Here is a 22,965-nt window from a genome sequence, read left to right as displayed (position 1 = left end):
ACACGAAGAGGAGGGCGGGGCGTCTATCGACCCAAACCTCGTGCACCCCCACTACGCCCCTTTTCTTATTTTGAATTCTATACCGCCAGTAATGGGATTGGGGGCGCGGCGCTTTGGGAGGGATTACTACTACCTGAGAGTGGAGGCCTCATGATGGGATTAGGTCCTGGGGGTGGAGTCCTCAGGAGGAGATTTGTGCCCTTATAAAGGCGGCCTGAGAGAGCTGCCTGCCTCATTCCCCAAGTGAGACTGCAACAAGTCGGAGGTCTGCCATTGAAAGAGGGCCCTCACCGACCGACCGACCATACATACGAGGCGCTCTAGCTCGCTTGGACTCTCGTAGCGCGCGCACGCGCGAGCGCGGAGGCGAACGGCGAACCAGTATGATGGCGGAACAGGATGTGGAAAACGAGCTTCTGGATTACGAGGAAGATGAAGAGCCCCAGGCTCCTACAGAGAGCACCCCAATACCCCCCAAGAAAGATGCCAAGGGGTCCTACGTTTCCATCCACAGCTCTGGCTTCCGGGACTTTCTGCTGAAGCCTGAGCTCCTGAGGGCCATAGGGGACTGTGGCTTTGAGCATCCATCTGAGGTTCAGCACCAGTGCATCCCCCAAGCCATCCTGGGCATGGATATCCTGTGCCAGGCCAAGTCTGGAATGGGTAAGACTGCAGTCTTCGTGCTGGCCACCCTTCAGCAGATCGAGCCCATCAATGGACAGGTGGCCGAGCTGGTCATGTGCCACACTCGGGAGCTGGCCTTTCAGATCAGGAAGGAGTATGAGCGCTTCTCCAAGTACATGCCCAGTGTCAAGGTGTCCGTGTTCTTCCGGGGTCTCTCCATCAAGAAGGACGAAGAGGTGTTGAAGAAGAACTGTCACCACATCGTGGTGGGGACTCCAGGTCGCATCTTGGCACTCGTGCGGAACAGGAGCCTCAACTTGAGAAATGTGAAGCACTTCCTGCTGGACGAGTGTGACAAGATGCTGGAACAGCTAGACATGCGGCGGGACGTACAGGAGATCTTTCGCCTGACGCCACGCGAGAAGCAGTGCATGATGTTCAGTGCCACGCTGAGCAAGGAGATCCGGCCTGTCTGCAGGAAGTTCATGCAAGATCCCCTGGAAGTGTCGGTGGACGACGACACCAAGCTCACGCTGCATGGGCTGCAGCAATACTATGTCGAGCTCAAAGAGAGAGAAAAGAACCGTCAACTCCTTGACCTCCTGGACGTGCTAGAGTTTAACCAGGTGGTGATCTTCGTGAGGTCGGTGCAGCGCTGCATGGCCCTGGCCCAGCTACTCGTGCAACAGAACTTCCCAGCCATCGCCATCCACAGGTCCATGGCCCAGGAGGAGCGCCTAGCATGCTACCAGCAGTTCAAGGACTTTCAGCGGCGCATCCTGGTGGCCACCGATCTGTTTGGCCGAGGGATGGACATTGAGCGAGTCAACATCGTCTTCAATTATGACATGCCTGGGGACTCGGACACCTACCTCCACCGGGTGGCCCGTGCCGGGCGCTTTGGCACCAAAGGCCTGGCTATCACTTTTGTGTCTCATGAGAACGATGCCAAAATCCTCAATGAGGTTCAGGGTCGGTTTGAAGTCAATGTGGTGGAGCTTCCTGAAGAAATGGACATCTCCACATACATGGAGCCGAGCCGCTAACCACACACCTGACATCCCGGAACCACCCTGCTTCCCACGTGCTGCTTCAACTCCTCTTTCTAGGCAACAGTGCGGCTTTCTTGCTCTGTTCAAACACTGTACATTTGTGTAACAATAAATTTGCATTATGAAAATAAAAATAAAAATATGGGCTTGTATTTTGCTTCCTCACCCCATTTTTCAAGTCAGATATATATATTGCTAGATTGATAGAAATATTCCAACTATTATACCGAGAATTCTTGTCTACCCCTCAACAGTTCTCCCTAATGTTCCATTAACATGGAACATTTGTTAAAGCTAAGACGTCTGCATATTATTATTAACTAAGCTGCAAATTTTATTCAGATTTCACCATTTTTTTGTCATAATGCACTTTGTCGTTCCTGGATCCAATTTGGGATACCACACTGCATTTAACATCTAGTAATTTTGTCAGAAAATATAGTTAGACGAAAGTCCCAACCAAAATTAGATTCTGTTCTGATTCATTCTAAGAATAAGTGTTCTGCAGTTATTATCAAGAATTATGTCAATGTATGATAAAAATAAAATTTTAATCCTATTACTTTCTTCCAAGTTTCAAACTGGAGAACCAACCGGAATCCCAAGTGGTGTCAAATACTGTTCTACAGTGTATTGCAATTTAGCAGTGACTCCCAAGTGCTGTCAAACACTGCTCTACACTGATTCCTGATGTATTTTTTTAAATAAATGTATTTCTTTATTGATTTTAGAGAGGAAGGGAGAGGTAGAGAGACTGAAACATCCATGATGAGAGAGGAACATGGATCGGCTGCCTCTTGCACGCCCCCTTCTGGGGATTGAGCCTGCAACCCGAGCATGTGCCCTTGGCCAGAATGGAACCCGAGACCCTTCAGTCCGCAGGCTGATGCTCTATCCGCTGAGCCAAACTGGCTAGGGCTTGATGTGTTCTTTAAAATATATATTTTTTATTGATTTCAGAGAGGAAGGGAGAGGGAGAGATTGAAACATCCACGATAAGAGAGGATCATGGATCGGCTGCCTCCTAAACACCCGGTACTGGGAATCTAGCCCGAATCCCGGGCATGTGCCCCTGACCGAAATAAAAACTGGGACCTTTTGGCTCTATCCACTGAGCCAAACCAGCTAGGGCTAGTGTTTTTGTTTGTTTGTTTGTTTTTGAGAGAGTGGGAAAAAAAGAGAGAGTGGAAGGGAGGAGAGGAGGGGGGAGGAAGAGGGAGGGAGAAAGAGAAGTTGTTTATTCATTCGTCGGTAGCTTTTAAATATATATAAATAAAAATGCAAATGTTCGTTTGTTCAAAATCTTAAATCTCCGAAAGTTCTTCACCGATTGCTTTGAAATTTTGGCACAACGTTGCATTCGAATATGCGCGTGTTTCTATATACCTATATACCTACTATTATATAGATGTCACACCTGTGACAGGTAAAAACATGCCTTTTTTGAAAAGCAGCGCCATCTGTTGGACGTAAAAGCAACACACGCTATACTAAATATTTTACGATTCCATTTCAATGTTTCTATTTACAATTATAAAGTGTAGATAAAATTAACCGCAAATATGCGTGTCGAGCTGCAAAACGATTCATCAGCTGAGATATTCTCACATCAATTGCTGGGAATTGGGAACGGAAAGGTGCCGGTTGATCTGACCTCAGGACGAATTGCATTGCCTCGTCACTTCTGCAATTTAGTGACGTCAAAAGAAGAATTGGTTGAAAAAGTATTTCCCAATATTCAAACCGATTGTAAGAATCACGATTGGCTGAGTGAATGAGCTATTCTTGCGGCCAAGAACAAAGACATCTACGGACTTAACAATATCATTCAGTCTAACATTCAAAGTGAGGCAGTCACATACAAGTCCGTCGACACTGTTGTGGAAGCAGATGAAGCGGTTAATTATCCAACAGAATTTTTGAATTCACTCGATCTGCCAAGGATGCCACCGCACGCACTGCAATTGAAAATCGGTGTGCCAATTACCATGTTGCGAAATGTCAACCAGCACTCGGCTTGCAGTAAAAAAATTAATGAGCAATGTCATAGAAGCAACAATCTTGACAGGACCTTTCAAAGGTGAAGATGTCCTCATTCCTCGCATTCCTATGATTCCAACGGATATGCCATTTCTATTTAAGAGATTGCAATTCCCAATTCGATTGGCGTTTGCAATCACCGTTAACAAAGCTCAGGGCCAATCTTTAGAATTGTGCGGTTTAGATCTAGACGCGGATTGCTTCTCACATGGACAATGAGATGTTGCATGTTCTAGAGTTGGCAAACCAGACAATCTCTATATCTGCACAGACAATGGAACAACACAAAATGTTGCATATCCACAGGCATTGTGAAATTAAGCGTATTAGAAACGTGTGCTTTCTCTTTTCTTACTTTTCCATTTAACCAGACTGAGCCACAGCAATGCCTGGCTACAGTATATATATATATATATATATATATATATATATATACACACTTCCCTTAGCCTGTTTGGTTCAGTGCATTGAGCATTGGCCAGCCTGTGGACCAAAGGGTCCCAGGTCCAATGGCAGGTTCTTTGGGCCCTTGCCCTGGTCGCAGGCAACCAATTGACGTGTTTCTCTCACATCGATGTTTCCCTCTGTCTTGCCCTGTCTCCTCCACTCTCCCTAAAAATCAATGGAAAAATATCCTCGGGTGAGGATTAACAGCAACAAATATGGGTGTGTGTGTGTGTGTGTGTGTGTGTGTGTTATCGAAAGGAGGGAGAAAGGGAAGGAGAGAGAGAGAGAGAGAGAGAGAGAGAGAGAGAGAGAGAGAGAAATACCTATCGGTTGCCTCCAATACATACTCCAGCTGGGAAATGAACCTGAAATCTGGGCATGTGCCCCAACCTGGAAAGGAATCGGTGACCTTTCAATGCATGAGATGATGCTCAACCAACTGAGCCACACCAGCCAGGGCTCTGTTGCTTCCTGTCTGTGCCCTGATTGGGGATTGAACCCACAAACAGTGGCATAAGGGAAGACGCTCTCACCAATGAGCCACCGGTCCAGGGCCAAATTGATTGATTTTGTACATTTCATGGACAAAGCCTCATCCAGATTTGCCTCATTTCAAACACATACTACAGTGTGCTCCCGCTCTGCCCCAACACTTTCTTGTCATTCATAAGGTGAGTCAAGCTAAAATCCACAACCACATGACATTGCACCAATGTTCCCCACACCCACCTGCTTGTTGTCTTTGGGCTTTCTTGTGAATATATATATACATAGACAGTGGCAGATGTGGTCCATGTTAGTGTTTATTGCCTCTATGGCTTCCTGACTTTGTTGCTTTGTTTGTATGCCTTAGAAATGCCCCGTCCCTATGTTGAAAATAATAGATTTGGGGTGGTGGGTGGTAGTGGAAGGGGGGAACACAAAAGAAACCCAAAGAGAAAGAAACCGGGGGGGTTGTGTGGGGGAGGAAAATGGTGACAGAAAGAGGCTTTATACTTTGGGCGCTGTATTCAGGTGATGTTTTGTTGAGTTGTACACTTGAAAAACTTGTATGTATGTGTGTGTGTGTGTGTGTGTGTGTGTGTGTGTGTGTGGTGTGTGTGGTGTGTGTGTGTTTTCTTGGAGTTTCATACCATTAACCTGAGAAACACTCAAACCTGTAAATAATTTCTGTGATGAGTTTATTTGAACCAGACTTTCGGCTACTGCCGGGAAGCAGAATCTCAAGGAATTAAAAATCTATTCCTTTCAAGGCAGGGAGGAGGCCTTTCCAAGGCCTAGATAACAAAATCCGGGGGCCAGACCAGGGGTGAAGTATAAACTTAAGTCATCACATAGGAGTTTAAAATCACCCGGCCTCTGCATAGATACACAGCACAGCAAAGCCCAAAGTCCACAAGCATGTCTTTGACCTATTTTTATAAATCACCATCCAAGGATGAGACTTGTAAGTGGTTTCAAACACTGTTCTACACTCTTTCCTGCTATTGACCAGTGGGTTTCCATGAAATCCAGTGATGATAGATGAGGGAGGTGGGAGAAAGCAAAGGGGAGGAGGCTGGGGGTTGGTAAGCTGTAAAATGATAGTGAGTGGTCAAAAATTAACATGATAACAGTAGCAATGAGGAAATTTGTGGTCTCTTCCCTGGGACTCTGGGTTGTGCCCCAAGGGCACTGGAAAAAAGGAAAGTGACTATTTACCTCTTGTCATTCACTAGTACAAAGATATGTGACCCGCCCTAACCGGTTTTGCTTATCTGGTGCCCGCCCAGGAACAGCTCTGGTGCTGTGTGGGAAGAGAAGGACCTGCGTGCCTCCGCAGGGGCTCGATCCGAGGGCGATTCTGGCCCCAACATGGCCGACAAAATCCACATGTCACTGGATGACATTAGGCTGGACCGGAGCCAGCGGGGCGGCCATGGCGGGGCCCGTGGCTGCAGCGGGGGCGGGGGCAAGGACCTAGGTCGGACCGAGGCCTGGCCGCCTCCCAGGGAGGCCGGGGTTGTGGAGCGGAGGCCGCTGCACCAGAGCGCAGGGGCGGCGGGCCGTTCAGGAACGGGACTGCCCTCATGCGCCGAATCCACCTTTCCAGATGGTGAGATCGTCCGCAACTTCAACGAGCTCTCCAGCGTGGTCCAATCGATTGACGAGCAGATGATCTGGGAGCAGCAGCAGCAGCAGCAGCAGCAGCAGCAGCAGCAGCAAGAACACGGGACTGAGGAGAGCCAGGGCCATGGCTGGCAGGGCCCTGCCCAGCCCTGCGTCAGGGAGTCTAAGGCTGCAGCTTCAGAGGAGTAGCCTGTTCCATTTGTTCTGCGTGAGGGCGTGGGCTCAAGAAATCAGTTTTAAAAAAAAAAAAACCTCCTCAGAAATGACATTGATACAGCCTTTCAATGGGTAGACTCTTAGGCAAGCCCATGTGGCCAGGCCGGGACTTGGTCCCTTGGCGGGGGCCTGACCATTCATCCAGAGAGGGAGTCGTGGGGCTGGGGGTGGGGTGGGGTGGGAGGGGGGTATAGACCACATGGCCCAGCCCAAGCAGGGCCAAAGAACCCTTCCTGCCCTCTGGTGGTCGAGAAGCGCCAATGCAAGCCACCCTCCTGCCGCCACCTCTGGGGAAGGCAGAGCCAGGTGTCTGGACCTCCCAGGTGTGCATAGACCCCAGGGGTAGGGGAAGGTCCAGCCGGGGGCGCTGTCTGCAAGAAGGCAGTTGTGTGGGTGTGTGTGTGGCAGGAGGGGTGACGGGGCGGGGGTAGAAGAGGGGTGCTCTCAGATGCCATCCCACAATGGAAATCCACCAATTCGCCTGAGTGGCCGCGGATATACACACATGCAGCACAATGTCGGGCACTGAGATTTCTGCCGAGTGACCCGCCTCTAGGAGATTCACTGTGGCTTTTTGCCGGGTGGCTCGGGCCTGTGGCTGAGATTTGACGCTCAGCTGAGATAATGATCACACCTACAGTACAACTGACCTCCGTGGCTTCAATGGTTTCGAAAAACCGATGTCATAGGGCACATCTGAAGGAAGGCATCCTATTCAATTCCTACAGTCGCCATGTCCCTCTGCCACCAAAGAAGGGGGTTACAAGAATAGAGAGGAATCCCCTGAGAGTCCAGATGCCAGGAGTCACAAATCAAGGTGGCCGTGGACCCCTTTCCATCTGGGGGCTCTGGGGAGCTCCTCACCTGCCTCCACCAGCTGCTGGTGGCCTCTGGCATCCTGCTCTCAGAGCTAATATACAAAAGCATACACATTTTTTTCACCTCAACTTCAGCCTCTGCCTCCCATAACCTCCAAGGCCCGCTTCGTTCGGTGTTTTTGCGTCTCCGGTCTCCCCCTTCCCGCACCCCTCCCTCGCAGAGGAATCAACACCAGGCATCGCAGCCACGTTCAGCAGAAGGAGAGAGAGAGAGAGAGAGAGAGAGAGAGAGAGAGAGAGAGAGAGAGAAAGAGTGATGTGAGAGAAACTTGATTTGGTTGCCTCCCAACAAAGCACCCTGCCCAGAGCCAGGATAGAACCTGGTCAGTGCAACCACGCGTGTGCCATTGACCAGGATTCCCTTGTGACCCCGAATGGAACCCTCAGCTTTCCATTGCATGAGAGGACCTCTCACCTACTGAGCCACACCTGCAGGGCCCCGTTTTGTCTTTCAATTGGATCTTGTCATCTGTTTATACTGGAAGAGCTTATGGCCAGTTAAGGGTGCTTGCGATGTTATGGTTTACTGTGTGTTTTGAATTCCTTTCTCACATTTCTCACTTGCCTCCCATAGACTTTCGTTGTGTGGTGACTTAGGACAAATGAACAGCCTCTCCTTACATTGGAGGTTGAAAAACCAAGAGAAACACACACACACACACACACACACGCACGCACGCACACGCACACGCACCGCCCCCCCAAACCACCCCCAAGGTAAAGCTCTACCTCACACCACACTCCATCACTGCTAGATGTATTCAAGGACAGTTGACAACTTGGATAGCAGAGACAGTGAACAGGGCTTCTATAGACTGACATGTCAATTCTTAAATGAAGCACGTGGTTAAGGTCATTTTAAGTTGTTGTTGTTGGTTTTTTTTTTAGTAAATTCATTAGTTTTTTTTAGTAAATTCATTAGTTTTAAGGGCATCCGTTTGCCACGGATGGAAAGCATAGACAGATATGTGACAGGCAACGATAAGTCCTTAAAATCCAGAAATTCTACTGATTAAAAAAATACAAATGGGACCGAAGTTTGTAACCATTCATTGCCGAGAAATAGAATCAATTGCAATGAATGACGAGAAATGAGCAAAGAAATAATAAAATAACCTCCCACCCCCCCACCCCCCGCAACACTCTTCACGGGTCCTGGGTCCGAGGAGTCCGCACAAGAGGCGATGGTGAAGCACGCCAGGCATCGCAGCCAGGTTCAGGAGAACGTTTCCTTGAGATGCTTTTGGTGAATGCCACCTGAAGGGCGGGCCCCGTGCCGGGGGCCTAGCCTGGGGCATGAGCGTCCCCACACTAAACCTGACCTCCAATGGGTGACGGCGATTCAGTCCTGGGGCCGGCTGATTGGTGGGTCTCTGGCTCCTCCCACCAAGCTCTCGGGCTATAAAACGGAGCAAGGTGAGCCGCCCGGGGTTCTGTTCGCAGAGCTTCTCAGCCCTGGGAGCTTCGTCGCCTTCGTTGCTCTCCAAGGCAACTTTCAGAGGAGCGATCTCCCAAAGACCCTGTCCCGGGTCATAGAGGCCACTGAAGCGCTTGGCTAGAACCTGGTTAGGCTGCTGACCAACTGAAGGCTGTTTCCGTGTCGTGCAAACCTTTGGGAACCCCTGGCCCTCTGGTGAGTATGGTGGAATTTACGTGTCTATGTTTTTATTTTTTGAGTAAATATCTCAAAAAATAAATGCCTACTTTTGGAGCACTTTAATAGAGTGATCTTTGGTATAATATGCTCTTTCCTTACCTTATTTATTTTATTTTATTTTATTTTAGAAATCGTTGGGGCCTGAAACTCGAAAAGCGAGGGCACAGTTCCCGGCATTCCTCGTGGGCGGTACTTCCCGTTGACCCCACGCTGAGGTGCGGCTCTTCCGGGCCTCTGTCACTAAGGCGGGGAAGATGGAAGCAGCGTCGGTGATGGTCCGGGTTGAGTGGATAAAGAACTGGGAGAAATCAGGGAGAGGCGACCTGTTGGACTTATGTTGGCTTCTCAGCGAAAACAAGAGCCACGGCAGTTCGACTTACAGAGATTTCCAGCGAGCTCTCTATGAGTTATCACGCCATGTCATTCAAGGAAATCTGAAGCCCGAACAAGCAGCTGATGTTTTCAACGACATCAGCGAATTTCGTGAGGATGTGCCCTCCATTCTTGCTGATGTCTTCTGCATGTTAGATATGGAGACAACCGTTTTAGAAGAGAAGAGCAAGAGAGAGTGTTTTACGCAATTGGTATCAGCGTGTTTGTATTTCGTTTCAGACACGATTCTGAAGGAACGCCTGGATCCAGAAACGTTGGAATCATTAGGACTTATCAAACAATCACGGCAATTCCATCAAAGATCAGTGAAAATCAAGACAAAACTCTTTTATACTCAGCAAAAGTTCAACTTGTTAAGAGAAGAGAATGAAGGCTATGCTAAGCTGGTTGTTGAATTGGGGCAAGATTTATCGGGAAATATGACTGGTGATCTAATCTTAGAAAATATCAAATCCTTAATAGGATGCTTTCATCTAGATCCCAATAGAGTTTTGGGTGTCCTTTTAGAAGTGTTTGAATGCAGACCAGAATGTGATGACTTCTTCATATCTTTATTAGAATCTTATGTGAATATGTGTGAGCCGCAAACACTTTGTCATATACTTGGGTTCAAATTCAAGTGTTACCAGGAGCTGAATGGAGAGACTCCTTCATCTTTATACAGAGTTGCAGCAGTGCTCCTACAAGGTAATCTTATTGATTTAAATGATCTCTATGTGCATCTTCTTCCAGCTGATAATTGCATGATGGATGAATATCAACGAGAAGTGGTGGAAGCTAAGGCCATTCTTCGAAAACTTACGGTGGCTGTATTGTCTTCTGGGAAAGCGGATAAGCAAGAGAAGGCAAAGGAAGAGGAGGAGGAGAAAGTAGAAAAGCCACCTGACAACCAAAAACTTGGTTTGTTAGAAGCCTTATTAAAGATTGGCGATTGGCAGCATGCGCAGAACATGATGGATCGGATGCCTCCATACTATGCTGCTTCCCACAAGCTGATAGCTCTTGCTATTTGCAAGCTTATTCACATAACTATTGAGCCTCTCTACCGAAGAGTCGGCGTTCCTAACGGTGCTGAAGGCTCACCTGTTCGTGCTTTGCAAAATAAGAGAGCGCTAAAACAAGCAGGGAGTTTTGAGGATTTGAGGACAGATGCCTACAATATGTTCTGTTACCTCGGTCCCCACCTTTCTTGGGATCCCATTTTATTTGCAAAAGTGGTGCGCATAGGCCAGTCCTTTATGAAGGAGCTTCAGTCTGATGGAAGGAAACAAGAGGATCAAGAGAAAGTGGACGTTATTCTTAGCTGTTTACTTGGCATTACTGACCAGGCCCTACTGCCATCTCTTTCTCTAATGGACTGCAATGCTTGTACGACTGAGGAACTATGGGGGATGTTAAAAACATTTCCATATCAGCATAGATATCATCTGTATGGCCAGTGGAAGAACGAAACTTACAACAGGTCCCTACTTTTAGTAAAAGTTAAAGCTCGAACGATAGACCAAGCTAGAGATATCATGAACCATCTCACCAAGGAAAATGTGAGGCCTTCTGGAAGACAAATTGGGAAATTGAGCCACAGCAATCCAACTATTCTGTTTGATTATATCTTGGCAAAAATACAGACGTGTGATGAGTTGATGGCACCTGTAGTGGATTCACTGGGATGCCTCACCTCATTGAATTACGATGTCTTGGCCTACTGTATCATCGAGGCTTCAGCAAATCCAGAAAAGGGAAGGATGACACACGACGATACAACCAGTTCGAGCTGGCTCCGGCCTCTTGTTAGTTTCTGTGGCGCAGTCTTTCCTAAATATCCAATGGATCTGGCTGGTCTTCTGCAATATGTGGCTCATCAGCTCAAGGCAGGCAGAAGTATTGGCCTGCTCATATTGCAAGAAGTGGTACATAAAATGGCAGGAATAGAAATCACCGGGGAAGAGACGATGACAACGGAGCAACTAGAGGCCATGACTGGCGGAGAGCAACTGAGAGCTGAGGGAGGTTCTTGTGGCCAGACCAGAAACACTAAAAAATCCTCCCAGAGATTAAAGGATGCCCTATTGGACTATGACCTTGCTCTTCCCCTTGTTTTGATGATAGCTCAGCAGCGGGATAGGGTGATCTTTCAGGAAGGTGGAGAGGAAGATGTGGAACTGGTGGGAAAGCTCTATGACCAGTGCCATGATACCCTGGTACAGTTTGGTGGGTTTTTAGCACTGAATCTAAGCACAGAAGAGTACACAAAGAGAGTGCCTTCGATTGATGTGCTCTATCACGAATTTCATATACCCCATGATGCAGCATTTTTCTTGTCTAGGCCAACGTATGCACGCCATATCTCATCCAAATGTGATGAACTGAAAAGATCAGACAAGGGAAGTAAACAGCAACATAAAGTCCACAAGTACATAGCAGCCTGTGAAATGGTGATGGCGCCTGTCCGTGAAGCGGTAGTCTCATTGCACGTTTCCAATGTCTGGGATGACATCAGCCCTCGATTCTATGCCACATTCTGGTCACTGACAACGTATGACCTTGCAGTTCCACACACCAGCTATGAACGGGAAGTCAGTAAACTTAAAGTCCAGATGAAAGCACTGGATGACAATCAAGAAATGCCTCCAGAGAAAAAGAAAAAAGAAAAGGAGCGCTGTAGTGCTCTTCGGGACAAGCTGCTTGAAGAAGAAAAGAAACAGATGGAACATGTACAGCGAGTTCTACAGAGACTGAAACTGGAAAAGGACAACTGGCTTTTAGCCAAATCTAGACCAAAGGAGACCATCACAAAATTTTTACAGCTGTGTATATTTCCTCGATGTATTTTTTCAGCAGTCGATGCTGTTTACTGTGCTCGTTTTGTTGAATTGGTACATCAAGAGAAAACTCCAAATTTTTCCACACTTCTTTGCTACGATCGAGTTTTCTCTGACATCGTTTTCACAGTGGCAAGCTGTACTGAAAATGAAGCGCGTCGATATGGGAGGTTTCTTTGCTGTATGTTAGAGACTGTGACTAGGTGGCACAGTGATAGAGCCACATACGGAAAGGAATGTGGAAACCACCCAGGATTCCTGACTATACTGCGGGCAACTGGATTCGATCGGGGAAATCAAGCTGATCAACTAGACTATGAAACTTTCCGACATGTGGTACATAAGTGGCACTACAAACTAACCAAGGCTTGGTACATTGCCTTGAAACAGGTGAATATATCCACATGAGGAATATCTTGATTGTGCTCACAAAAATACTTCCTTGTTACCCGAAAGTTTTAAATCTGGGTCAGGCTTTGGAAAAAAGAGTGCATAAAATCTGCCAAGAAGAAAAAGGGAAAAGGCGTCGTCTACATGCATTAGCTACTGGCTACTGTGGGCAGTTGAAATGTAGGAAGTCATACATGATACCTGAAAATGAGTTTCATCGCACGGACCCCACTCCGAAGAACGCAGTACACAATGGGCCTGTTGGCGGGTCTTCTTCATCTTCCAGAGGAAGTGCATCTAAATCTCATGAAAGCAGTGCTGATGAGAATGATAAATCAATGGAGACGACTCCTTCACCACTAATCAAGAGTAAGGAGAGAGAAACAGGCAGGAAAGGATTGGACAAGTCAAGGGAAAGAAGATCCAGGGAAAGAGAGAGAAAAGATGAAAAGGACAGAAAAGGTCGGAAACGGCATCACTCAAACAACGACCGGGAAGTGCTACCAGACCTAAGGAAGAGGCGAAGGAAAGGAGAAAACGGAACGATGGCGGTTTAAAAACACGAAACTGAAAATCCATGTGATAATCCTTCTCCAAATGAGAAAAACAGGGGTGGGGGTGGGGGAGGGGGAGGGGGAAGTCAAAATTCTTCAGGCAATGAAAAAGGCAGCGATTCATTTAAATCTGAAAAGATGGATAAAAATCTCCCGCAGTGGCAAAAAAAGGGTATATACAGACCCCTAAGTTGAAGGTCCCCTGGAGGAGGATGCCAACGCTCCATGCATCACTCTCGGAACAGTTTCTCCCATTCTTAAGAGCGTCGGGTGTTGCCCATTTCAGGGGAATCTGCTTGAAGTCAGAAGATGACTGCAACCCACCATCCTCTAGGCATGTCATTTCAAAGTCACCAGTTGTCAGGATATTCTTTTCACCTCCAGTCAGTTCCTTGCGTCACAGTTCCTGTGAATACAATTTTCATTTGAAATGCGACACCCGGAAGCAGCATCTGATGAAAATGGCATCCCTTTTTTTCTCAGAAAAGAGAGGAAACCGCCTCCGGGGACTAGTTCCTTCATGATGTGAATAGACTGCGTTGATATGCAAACTCCTAAACCTTTGGCGATATTGGGATGACTGATTGTATTACGTGAGGATTTTGGCTTCTTGCAAAAAAAAAAAATTAACTTTAGTCCCTACCGGGAGCCGATCCACCTTGGCTGCTTGACGCAGTCACTGCATGGAAGAAACATCTGCACAGCTTACGTTTTTCAAGGGACCTGGCGTGTAGGACATATGTCTGCTCCCCCTCTTAAGCGCTATGTGTTTTAACCAGGACCACCTCCCCGAGAAACGGACGTTTCCCCAGCTTGGGGGTTAACAGGACGACGGAAGGAAATCAATCAGTCAATCCCCCTAGTGTTACAGAAATACCATGTACTACTTATGAAGAACTTGGACTCAAACCGTTGGCAATAAATGTGGGACTTGTTGGGCCCACATCCTCAGGGGTCTGCCCACCAGTGAAAGCACCAGAACCTATGCCCTTGGAGACCCACTGACGCAGGGAAGTCCCAGGGAAGGCAAGCAGCAGGGCTGGGAGGGCATGACCTTGACTGGGCAGGATAAACTCCTTCAGTCCCTTCAGTCCCTTCAGTCCCTTCTTTGTAGCTTCTCAGTAGAGCAGTAGAAGAGTGACCTTGGAATAGCCCTTACCATGGGACACAAGAGGTTAATCCAGACAAGATCAAAATCAACAGAACTAGATAGAGACTAGAGACAGGATGATGGACATGAAACTAGGGACATCGGAAGCTTTCCTGAAACATACCATGATGTAATGGAACCATAAAAAGAGAACCCAACCATGATGGTCAACTGAACGCTGCCTCTGTGTCATTCATTCTTCGCCGACTCCATCCACACCTCCATGGGAACCCCTGGACCTGCTGGGGCTGGACCCCAGCAACTTCCTGGGAAAGATCATTTGTACATGTGGTAACAGCCATAGCAGCTTGATCCTTTCATATGCCCTTAAATATGTCACCAGATTTTCCCTTGCTCAGTCATCCTCCTGTTGTCACATCTTCATGATTGAGAACACATTTCTTATTCCAGTTATGGAAATGCTGACCGTGATAAATCCTACCCGTAACCCTCACCCTCACCCCCACCCTCACCTTCACCCTAAATCTAACCCCTAACAGCCCCAACCCTCACCCTCACACTCAGCCTAAACACTCACCCTCACCCTCACCCTCACCTTAACACCCTAAACCTAAACTTAACAACCCCATCCCTAACCCTAACAACCCTAACCCTCACTCTAACCCTAACCCAAACCTGACCCTGACCCTGACAATAAACCTAACACTAACCCTGAAACTGACCCTTACCCTGACACTTACGCTGACCCTGGATCTAACCCTGACCCTGACCCTGACTCTTTTCCTGATCCTGATCCCCACACTAACCCTGACACTGACCCTAAACGTAACCCTGATGGTGACCCTAAGCTGACCCTAAGCTGACCCTGACAATAAACCTAACACCAACCCTGACCCTGACTCTAAACCTGACCTGACCCTGACACTCACCTTTACCCTGACCCTGACCCTAGATCTGATCTCCTGGCGTCCAACACCTGGGTTTTCCAGGAAGACCCCGAGGGCGGCCTGGAAGTTGAAGGGGGACTGGAACTATTTTTCTTGGGGGGTGGGGTGTGACTGAGGACCGACCGAGTGGACATACCAAGAATACCTTTTGTGGACCAGGGCCCTTGAAACCCCGGGGACTCTGAAAGCCTAAATGTGGCGAGAACTCCAGGGACAGCAAGGGCGGATTCATTTTCTCTTTTTTTGTCTTTTGCTTTTGGAATTGAATGTGTTGGGGGAGACATCCGTTAATAAAACGAAATGTAATGCAATAGGATAAAATGGAAGGTGTCAATACATAAGAAGCTTTGTTTTGTGGATAAAACGGGTCCGCATGCTAACCTGACCCACTCCCGGAAAGCCAGGCCTGGCCTTGCAAACTCAGACAACTAACGTGATCAACCAGGATGTTCTGAAATTAAAGACTTTTTAAAGTAGAAAGCAGGGTATAGTGAGTGGGTAGTCACGCCCTAGGCCGGGTGTCTTCCCTTAGAGGGATCATCTTTGAACTTACTGGTATCTGAGCCTATTGTTTTTCTATGCCTCTGGGATCACATGACTTTGGACTCATGAATGCCATAGTAACAAGTCACTTTCCTTTTTCCAATGCCCTCAGGGCACAGCCCAAGGTCCCAGGGTAGAGACCACAAATTCCCTCATTCCTAGTGTCATATATATATATATATATATATATATATATATATATATATATTTTTTTTTTTAAAGTAAGGGACACATGAATAAACAAGTGGAAAATCAATTTTCTCCCTCTCCCTCTCCCTCTCCCTCTCCCTCTCCCTCTCCCTCTCCCTTCCTCTCTCTTTTTAAACAACAACAGCAAAATGGCCCTAACAGGTTTGGCTCAGTGCTTAGAGTGTCACCTGTGGACCTCGAAGCCTCACGGGTTCGATTCGGGTCAAGGGCACATGCCCGGGTTGTGGGCTAGATCCCCAGTGTGGGTCTGCAGGATGCAGCTGACCAGTGATTCTCTCTCATCGTGGATGTTCTATCGCTCTCTCCCTCTCCCTTCCTCTCTGAAATCAGTAAAGATATATTTTAAAACACACACACACACACACACACACACACACACACACACACACACACACCAAAAACACAAAGGTATTGATCCACCTCCGTATAGTAAAAAGTGTACTTGTACATTGTTTTGGACTTGCATTTTGTGCTATCCAAACGGGGAAGTTAACATGCCGGATTTGGGGTGGCGGGGAGAGTATAAAAGAGAGGGATTGACCTTTGCCGTTTCAAAATGGCGGCTGCCGCCCTAACTGGTTTGGCTCAGCGGACAGAGCACCATCCTGCGGACTAAAGGGTCCCAGGTTCGATTCCGGTCAAGGGCACATACCTTGGTTGTGGGCACATCCCCAGTAGAACTCTCTCCCTCCCAGTCCCAGAGAGGGTGTTTTGACCCACCCTTGATCTCTTTCTTGGTTTGTTTTCTTTCAATGGTGGTAAACACAGACGTCCTTTGAACCTTTGATGAGCCTACAGTTTACATTCACACTCCTTTAGCTTGATTTTAATACAACTCCCGGGGTCAGGATCACGACTTTAGAGTCAGGATTGGTTCGCCCCATGAGAGGACTCAGTGTGTGTGTGTGTGTGTGTGTGTGTGTGGTGGTGGTGGTGGTGCTGGTGCTGGTGCTGGTGGTGGTGAAAAGGACCACATACTGTACTAAACTTGAAAACTCAGGGGAGGCCATGCATGGTGGCCTTACAAGGCTAACGTCAGTTTGGGGTGGGTGATCCTGTCCTAGGCCGGCATCTTCCCTGACAGAGGTCCATCTTTACCTGGACTGAGCCTGTCTGTCGCTTTCTTTCTTGCATCCACAATCACACATCTTTGAAATGTCAAGGGGATTTTCCATCTTTTCTGGAGCCCTGGAATCACAGGCACGGCTCTGTGAATATCACAAACCCCATCACGATGACCGAGTTCATGTTTGACTATATGAGCTATCCTACACCCACCCACCTAGGTAAAAGAAGTCTGTGTCCATCATTTTACTTTGCATCCAATCCCAGAGGTTGGCCCACTTTGCTTTCTCCCACGTTCCTCAAATGTCACCAGTGGATTTCATGTAACCCACTCCTCTTTGGATTGGAGTGTATAAAATAAGGGGGGGGCGACATTGCCATTCTTGGGAACATCCTCTCCAACCGTTCGTTGAGATAGTGCTTCCCGGCGTGCGTGCGACATTTGTGGACAGTTTGGCTCAAAGACACTCACAGAAATTCTGCACAGGTTGGAGGATTTCTTACGTTGTTGACAAATGCCACACACGCACACATGTGCGTGCACTTGGTTCACAGTTGCCGCCTGTGGGGCTCTTTCAGGTTTGTCCATTTTCCTTCCTCTTTCTCACGGGGAGCAAGGAGGCAGCGAGTGAAATCACCAGTGAGTGTGTGATATGAGACTGACGATTTCCCGTGGAAATCGGGTAAGCGGGTGGGTGGGCGGAAGGGGGGATGGAGGAAAGGAGGGAGGGAGGGAGGGAGGAAGGGAGGGAGGGAGGGAGGGGAGGAGGGAGGGAGGGAGGACACATCCATCCATCCATCCATCCATCCATGGATGGGAATTAAAAGTTTAACAAACAGTGATGGTGAGTAGTCACGTCCTAGGCCGCTACCTTCCCTGACAAAGGTCAATCTTTCTTTTTTTAAAAATTTATTATTATTATTTTTTAAAATATATATTTTATTGATTTTTTACAGACAGGAAGGGAGAGGGATAGAGAGTTAGAAACATCGATGAGAGAGAAACATCCATCAGCTGCCTCCTGCATATCCCCCACTGGGCATGTGTCTGCAACCAAGGTACATGCCCTTTACTGGAATCAAACCCGGGACCCTTGAGTCCCCAGCTGACGCTCTATCCACTGAGCCAAACTGGTCAGAGCTTTTTTTGTGTGCTTTTATTGATTTCAAAGAGGATTTCAAAGAGGAAGAGAGAGAGAGAGAGATCAATGATGACAGAGAATCATGGATCTACTGCCTCCTGCACACTCCCTAATGGGGGGTGGGGGGGCTCTGGGGATCCAGCCCGCAACCCGGGCATGTGCCCTTGGCCCGAATCGAACCTGGGACCCTTTAGCACGCAGGCCGACACTCTATCTCCGCTGAGCCAAACCAGCTAGGGTGTAATTTTCCTTTTTAAATCTCCTCATTGTTATTGAGTAAATTGCTGGCCATTAACTATCTTATGCCAACCTAAGTAAGAGAAGTATGAAGAAGTATGTGTTTATCATTTTACTTTAATTTTTATACAATCCCAGAGGTTTCCCTCCCCTCCCCACCCCGCTTTGCTTTCTCTCGCCTCCCTCATCTATCACCAACGGAGTTCATGTAACCCACTTACATCTCCTCTTTTGCTTGTCATATATACAACAAGGTTAAAACACACACACACACACACACACACACACACACACACACACCTTCCATTCTACGGAGCGTTATCCCAATATGTTGAGAATCTGCTTCCCGGCGGTGGACCGAAGGGTCAGGGTTGTGGGCTCGATCCCCAGAAGAGGGGGTGCAAGAGACAGCCGAGCCATGATTCTCTCTCATCATGGATGTTTGTAGCTCTCTCTCCCCCTCTCCCTTCCTCTCTGAAATCAATAAAAATATATATATATATTGAAAGAGGGAGTTTAGGCAGCCGCCATTTTAGCTCCAGCGACTTGGCAACCACCATTTTGAAACAGCTAAGGTCAACCCTTCCTTTTTATCCTCCTCCCCATCCCCCCCCCTTTTAAGTTCACTGTTTTAATAACAGGAAATACAAAACATCGTCCAAGCACACTTTTTACTACATAAAGGTGGAATAATACATTTGTGGTTGTGTTTTTTTTTTTAATTTATCTTTATTGATTTCAGAGAGGAAGGGAGAGGGAGAGAGCGCTAGAACATCCACGATGAGAGAGAGAGAATCACTGGTCAGCTTCCTCCTGCACACCCCACACTAGGGATTGAGCCCGCAACCCAGGCATGTGCCCTTGACTGTAATCGAACCCGGGATGCTTCTCGGTTCACAGGCTGATGCTCTATCCACTGAGTCAAACCGGCTAGGGTGTTTTGTTGTTGTTGTTGTTGTTGTTGTTGTTGTTTAAAGAGAGAGTGAAAGGGAGAGGGAGGGGGCAGGGAGAGGGGAGAGAGAGAGAGAGAGAGAGAGAGAGAGAGAGAGAGAGAATTGCTTTTCCACTTGTTTATTCATTCTTCCCTAGCTTTTAAAAAAATATACAACAGTAGCAATGAGGGAATTTGTAGTCTCTACCCTGGGACCCTGGGCTGTGCCCTGAGGGCACTGGGAAAAGGAAGTGACTAGTTACCGGGACTTTCACTACTCCAAAGACATGTGATCCTAGACTCTAGGACCTAGAGGCATAGAAATACAATAGGCTCAGATGCCAGTAAGTTCAAAGGTGATCTCTCTCAGGGGAGATACCGGGCCTAGGGCGTGACTGCCCACTCACTATACACTGCTTTCTACTTTAAAAAGTTTTTTTTTTAATTCAGAACATCCTGTGTAGTCACTTGAGATGTCTGAGTTTGCAAGGCCAGGCCTCTCCCGAGTGGGTCAGGTTAGCATGTGGCCACTTTTCATCCACAATGTTATGGGTTGGCTCAACGAGATAGACCACTGGCTCAGAATCTAAATTTAAAAGCCTGTTATTAAGCTGGCCAGCTGACCCCAGCACCTATCTCCCCCTCTGGGAGATTCGGAGCATGTGGCAGAGATCAAGGGTGCAGTATGATCCTTTATAGCAAAACAGAGTTAAAAAAATACAAAGCATTTCATTAGAAGTTCACAAAAAGTTCATGAGAACGGAGGGGAGGTAAACAGAGTCACACCTGGCTGGGTTTAATCATAACGCATTGTTTTCTAAGACAATCCAGCAATTTTTCTCTGCCACCGTTCCTGACATTGACACAATTGGTAACCTTTTCCAGGCCGAAGTCCCTCCCCCTCCCACATTCCGTTACCCTTCCATGGCGCAGTCCCCAGTCCCTCACCCTAGCACACACAATGCAAAGCTTCTTATGTATTAGTTTTTTAAAAAAATATACAACAGTAGCAATGAGGGAATTTGTGGTCTCTACCCTGGGACCCTGGGCTGTGCCCTGAGGGCACTGGGAAAAAGGAAAGTGACTAGTTACCCGGACATTCACTACTCCAAAGACATGTGATCCTAGACTCTAGGACCTAGAGGCATAGAAAGACAATAGGCTCAGATGCCAGTAAGTTCAAAGGTGATCTCTCTCAGGGGAGATACCGGGCCTAGGGCGTGACTGCCCACTCACTATACACTGCTTTCTACTATAAAAAGTTTTTTTTTTAAATTCAGAACATTCTGGGTGGTCACATGAGGTGTCTGAGTTTGCAAGGCCAGGCCTTTCATTTTATCCTATTGCATTTCATTTCATTTTATTTACCGATGTGTCCCCCAATAAATTCAATTCCGAAAAAAAAAAATAACTGAAAGGAAACAGAGAAAATGATTCCTCCGTTGTTGCCCCGTGAATACTCGCCACCTTTAGGTCTTCAGAGTCGTGACATCCCCACACCCAACCACCCCACACCCCCACCTGTTGAGGTTTTAAAGGTCCCGGGCCCGCAAAAAGTGTTCTGGGTATGTCCTCTCCGTCCTCTGTCAGGCCCCACCCCCCAAAAAACTTTTCCAGTCCCCCTTTCGCTGCCAGGCCGTGCGTGTGCGCGCGCGTGCGCGCGCACCCGCACAGGACCTTCCTGGGCAAACCCCAGATGGTGGAGCCCTGCCCTGCCGCCCTGCCGCCCCACTAGGGGCCCGGGCCAACACAGTCCCACTGTGGCGCGGGGAGGAGATCAGCCACCCTTGCCCTCTGCCCCCTTCCTCCCCCCAAACACACAGCGGGCGGCGGGGCTCCCGCCTGGGCCGGGCCAGGGCCCACGACCAGAGCCACCCCACTGACGTTCTCGCTGGTGTTTGCGCGCCACCTGGCAGCTGTTTTTATATGGTCTTTCCCTTGCTGCGGGGTGGCTGCCTGGCTAGGCCCTGGAATTCAGTTCATTCTGGAAACCTTTTGCTACTCGGGTGCCACTGTGTGTGAGTGTGAGTGTGTGTGTGTGTGTGTGTGTGTGTGTGTGTGTGTTTGTGTGGCAGGGGTTCGGGGGAGGGGAGAGGGAGGGACCCCGAGAGAAACTCCCCTGTCTTCCTGTTTCTTAAAGGAAGGGCGCTAGTCAGAGCCACTACAGATCCTTTGCGTTTTCTGGTCAATGGACTGGCCTGGCCCGCATACCCCCATGTCCTGTCCTGCCAGACTTTCTTGCAGAAATACCTCCACCCGAAGAGTTCTTCACCTTTGTTTTAAAAAAGAGAAAGAAAGAAAGAAAGAAAGAAAGAAAGAAAATGACATCAACAAAGGAGCAAACGAAACCCAGGCCCTCCCCATCCCCTGCAAGCCCCCAGTCAACAAACAGAACTCCAGCTGCTCTCCTCCTACTGCATACCCTTACCAGAGTCGCTCACTGTCTTAGAAATACCTTGGGGGCCCGCTCAGCGACTGACTCCTGTCCGCCCCCCCCCCCTCCGCCCTCCTCTGCCACAGTTCGGTGCCTGGAACCAACCCGATATTCTCCTTTCCTTCCTTAAGTGACTATGCCGCCACCGCAGCCGCTCAGGAGAGCCAGAGAAAATATTCCAAAGTGGCCAGATGGCAAAAAAGACTCCAACTGGCTCTGGGCAGGGTGCATGTGGGAGGCAACCAATCCATGTTTCTCTTACATCACTGTTTCCCTCTCTCTCTCTCTCACTCACATTCTCCTGTGATGCCTGGTATTCATTCCTCAAAAGGAGGGGGCAGCAGGGAGCAGTGGCTATGGGAGGGGAGAGACCCGAGACTCAAACACAAGGAACGAAGCAGGCCTTGGAGGTCATGGGAGGCAGAGGCTGAAGTTGAGGTGAATAAAATGTGTATGGTTTTGTATATTAGCTCTGAGACCAGGATGCCAGGGGCCACCAGCAGCTGGTGGAGGCAGGCGAGATGCTCCCCAGAGCCCCCTGATGGGAAGGGGTCCCGGTGGCACCTTGATTTATGACTCCTGGCACATGGACTCTCAGGGAATTCCTCTCTGTTCTTGTAACCCATTTCTTTGGTGGCAGCGGAACATGGCGATTCTAGGAGATGAATAGGATGCCGTCCTTCAGAATTGCTCTTTGACATCTGTTTTTCTAAACCATTGAAGCCAAGGAGGTCAGTTGTACTGTAGGTGTGATCAGAATTTCAGCTGAGCATCAAATATGATCCACAGGCCTGAGCCACCCGGCAAAAAGCCACAATGAATCTCCTAGAGTCGGGTCACTCAGCAGAAATCTCGGTGCCCGACATTGTGCTCCGTGTTTGCGTGTGTGTGTGTGTGTGTGTGTGTGTATCGCGGTCACTCAGGCGAACTGGTGGATTTCCATTGTGGGAGGGCATCTGTGAGCATCCCTCTTCTGCACACCGCCCCGTCCTCCCCTCTGCGCTACAAAGAAAATTACAGACGCACACTCGCATTTATGGGAGACTGGAGCGATGGTTGGGAATTTGCCCTGTCCTGGGGGCCTAATAACAATAGGTAGTCCTGAACCTCTGGTCTCTGCTGTTCCAACAAATCTAAAAAAAGTAAGTGCCAGGGGGGGGGAGAGG

At 48.2% G+C, this 22,965-nt stretch overlaps 1 protein-coding gene and 1 pseudogene across 1 annotated transcript; both read left to right on the top strand.

The window, feature by feature from the left end:
- The first annotated feature begins 386 nt into the window (after positions 1 to 386).
- LOC102439950 lies at positions 387 to 1,767 on the top strand (annotated as a pseudogene).
- Positions 1,768 to 9,277: 7,510 nt separating this feature from the next.
- On the top strand, positions 9,278 to 13,182 carry LOC106695265 (THO complex subunit 2-like). The gene is given in 2 exon segments (XM_023747826.1): positions 9,278 to 12,602; positions 12,605 to 13,182. Coding segments are annotated over 2 exon segments (3,903 nt in total).
- The last annotated feature ends 9,783 nt before the right edge of the window (positions 13,183 to 22,965 follow it).

The sequence above is a fragment of the Myotis lucifugus genome, unplaced genomic scaffold, assembly GCF_000147115.1.
Source record: "Myotis lucifugus unplaced genomic scaffold, Myoluc2.0 scaffold_1003, whole genome shotgun sequence".
Classification (NCBI taxonomy): Eukaryota; Metazoa; Chordata; class Mammalia; order Chiroptera; family Vespertilionidae; genus Myotis; species Myotis lucifugus.
The sequence above is the reverse complement of the archived record's forward strand: the minus strand, read 5'-3'. Positions and strand labels throughout refer to the sequence as shown.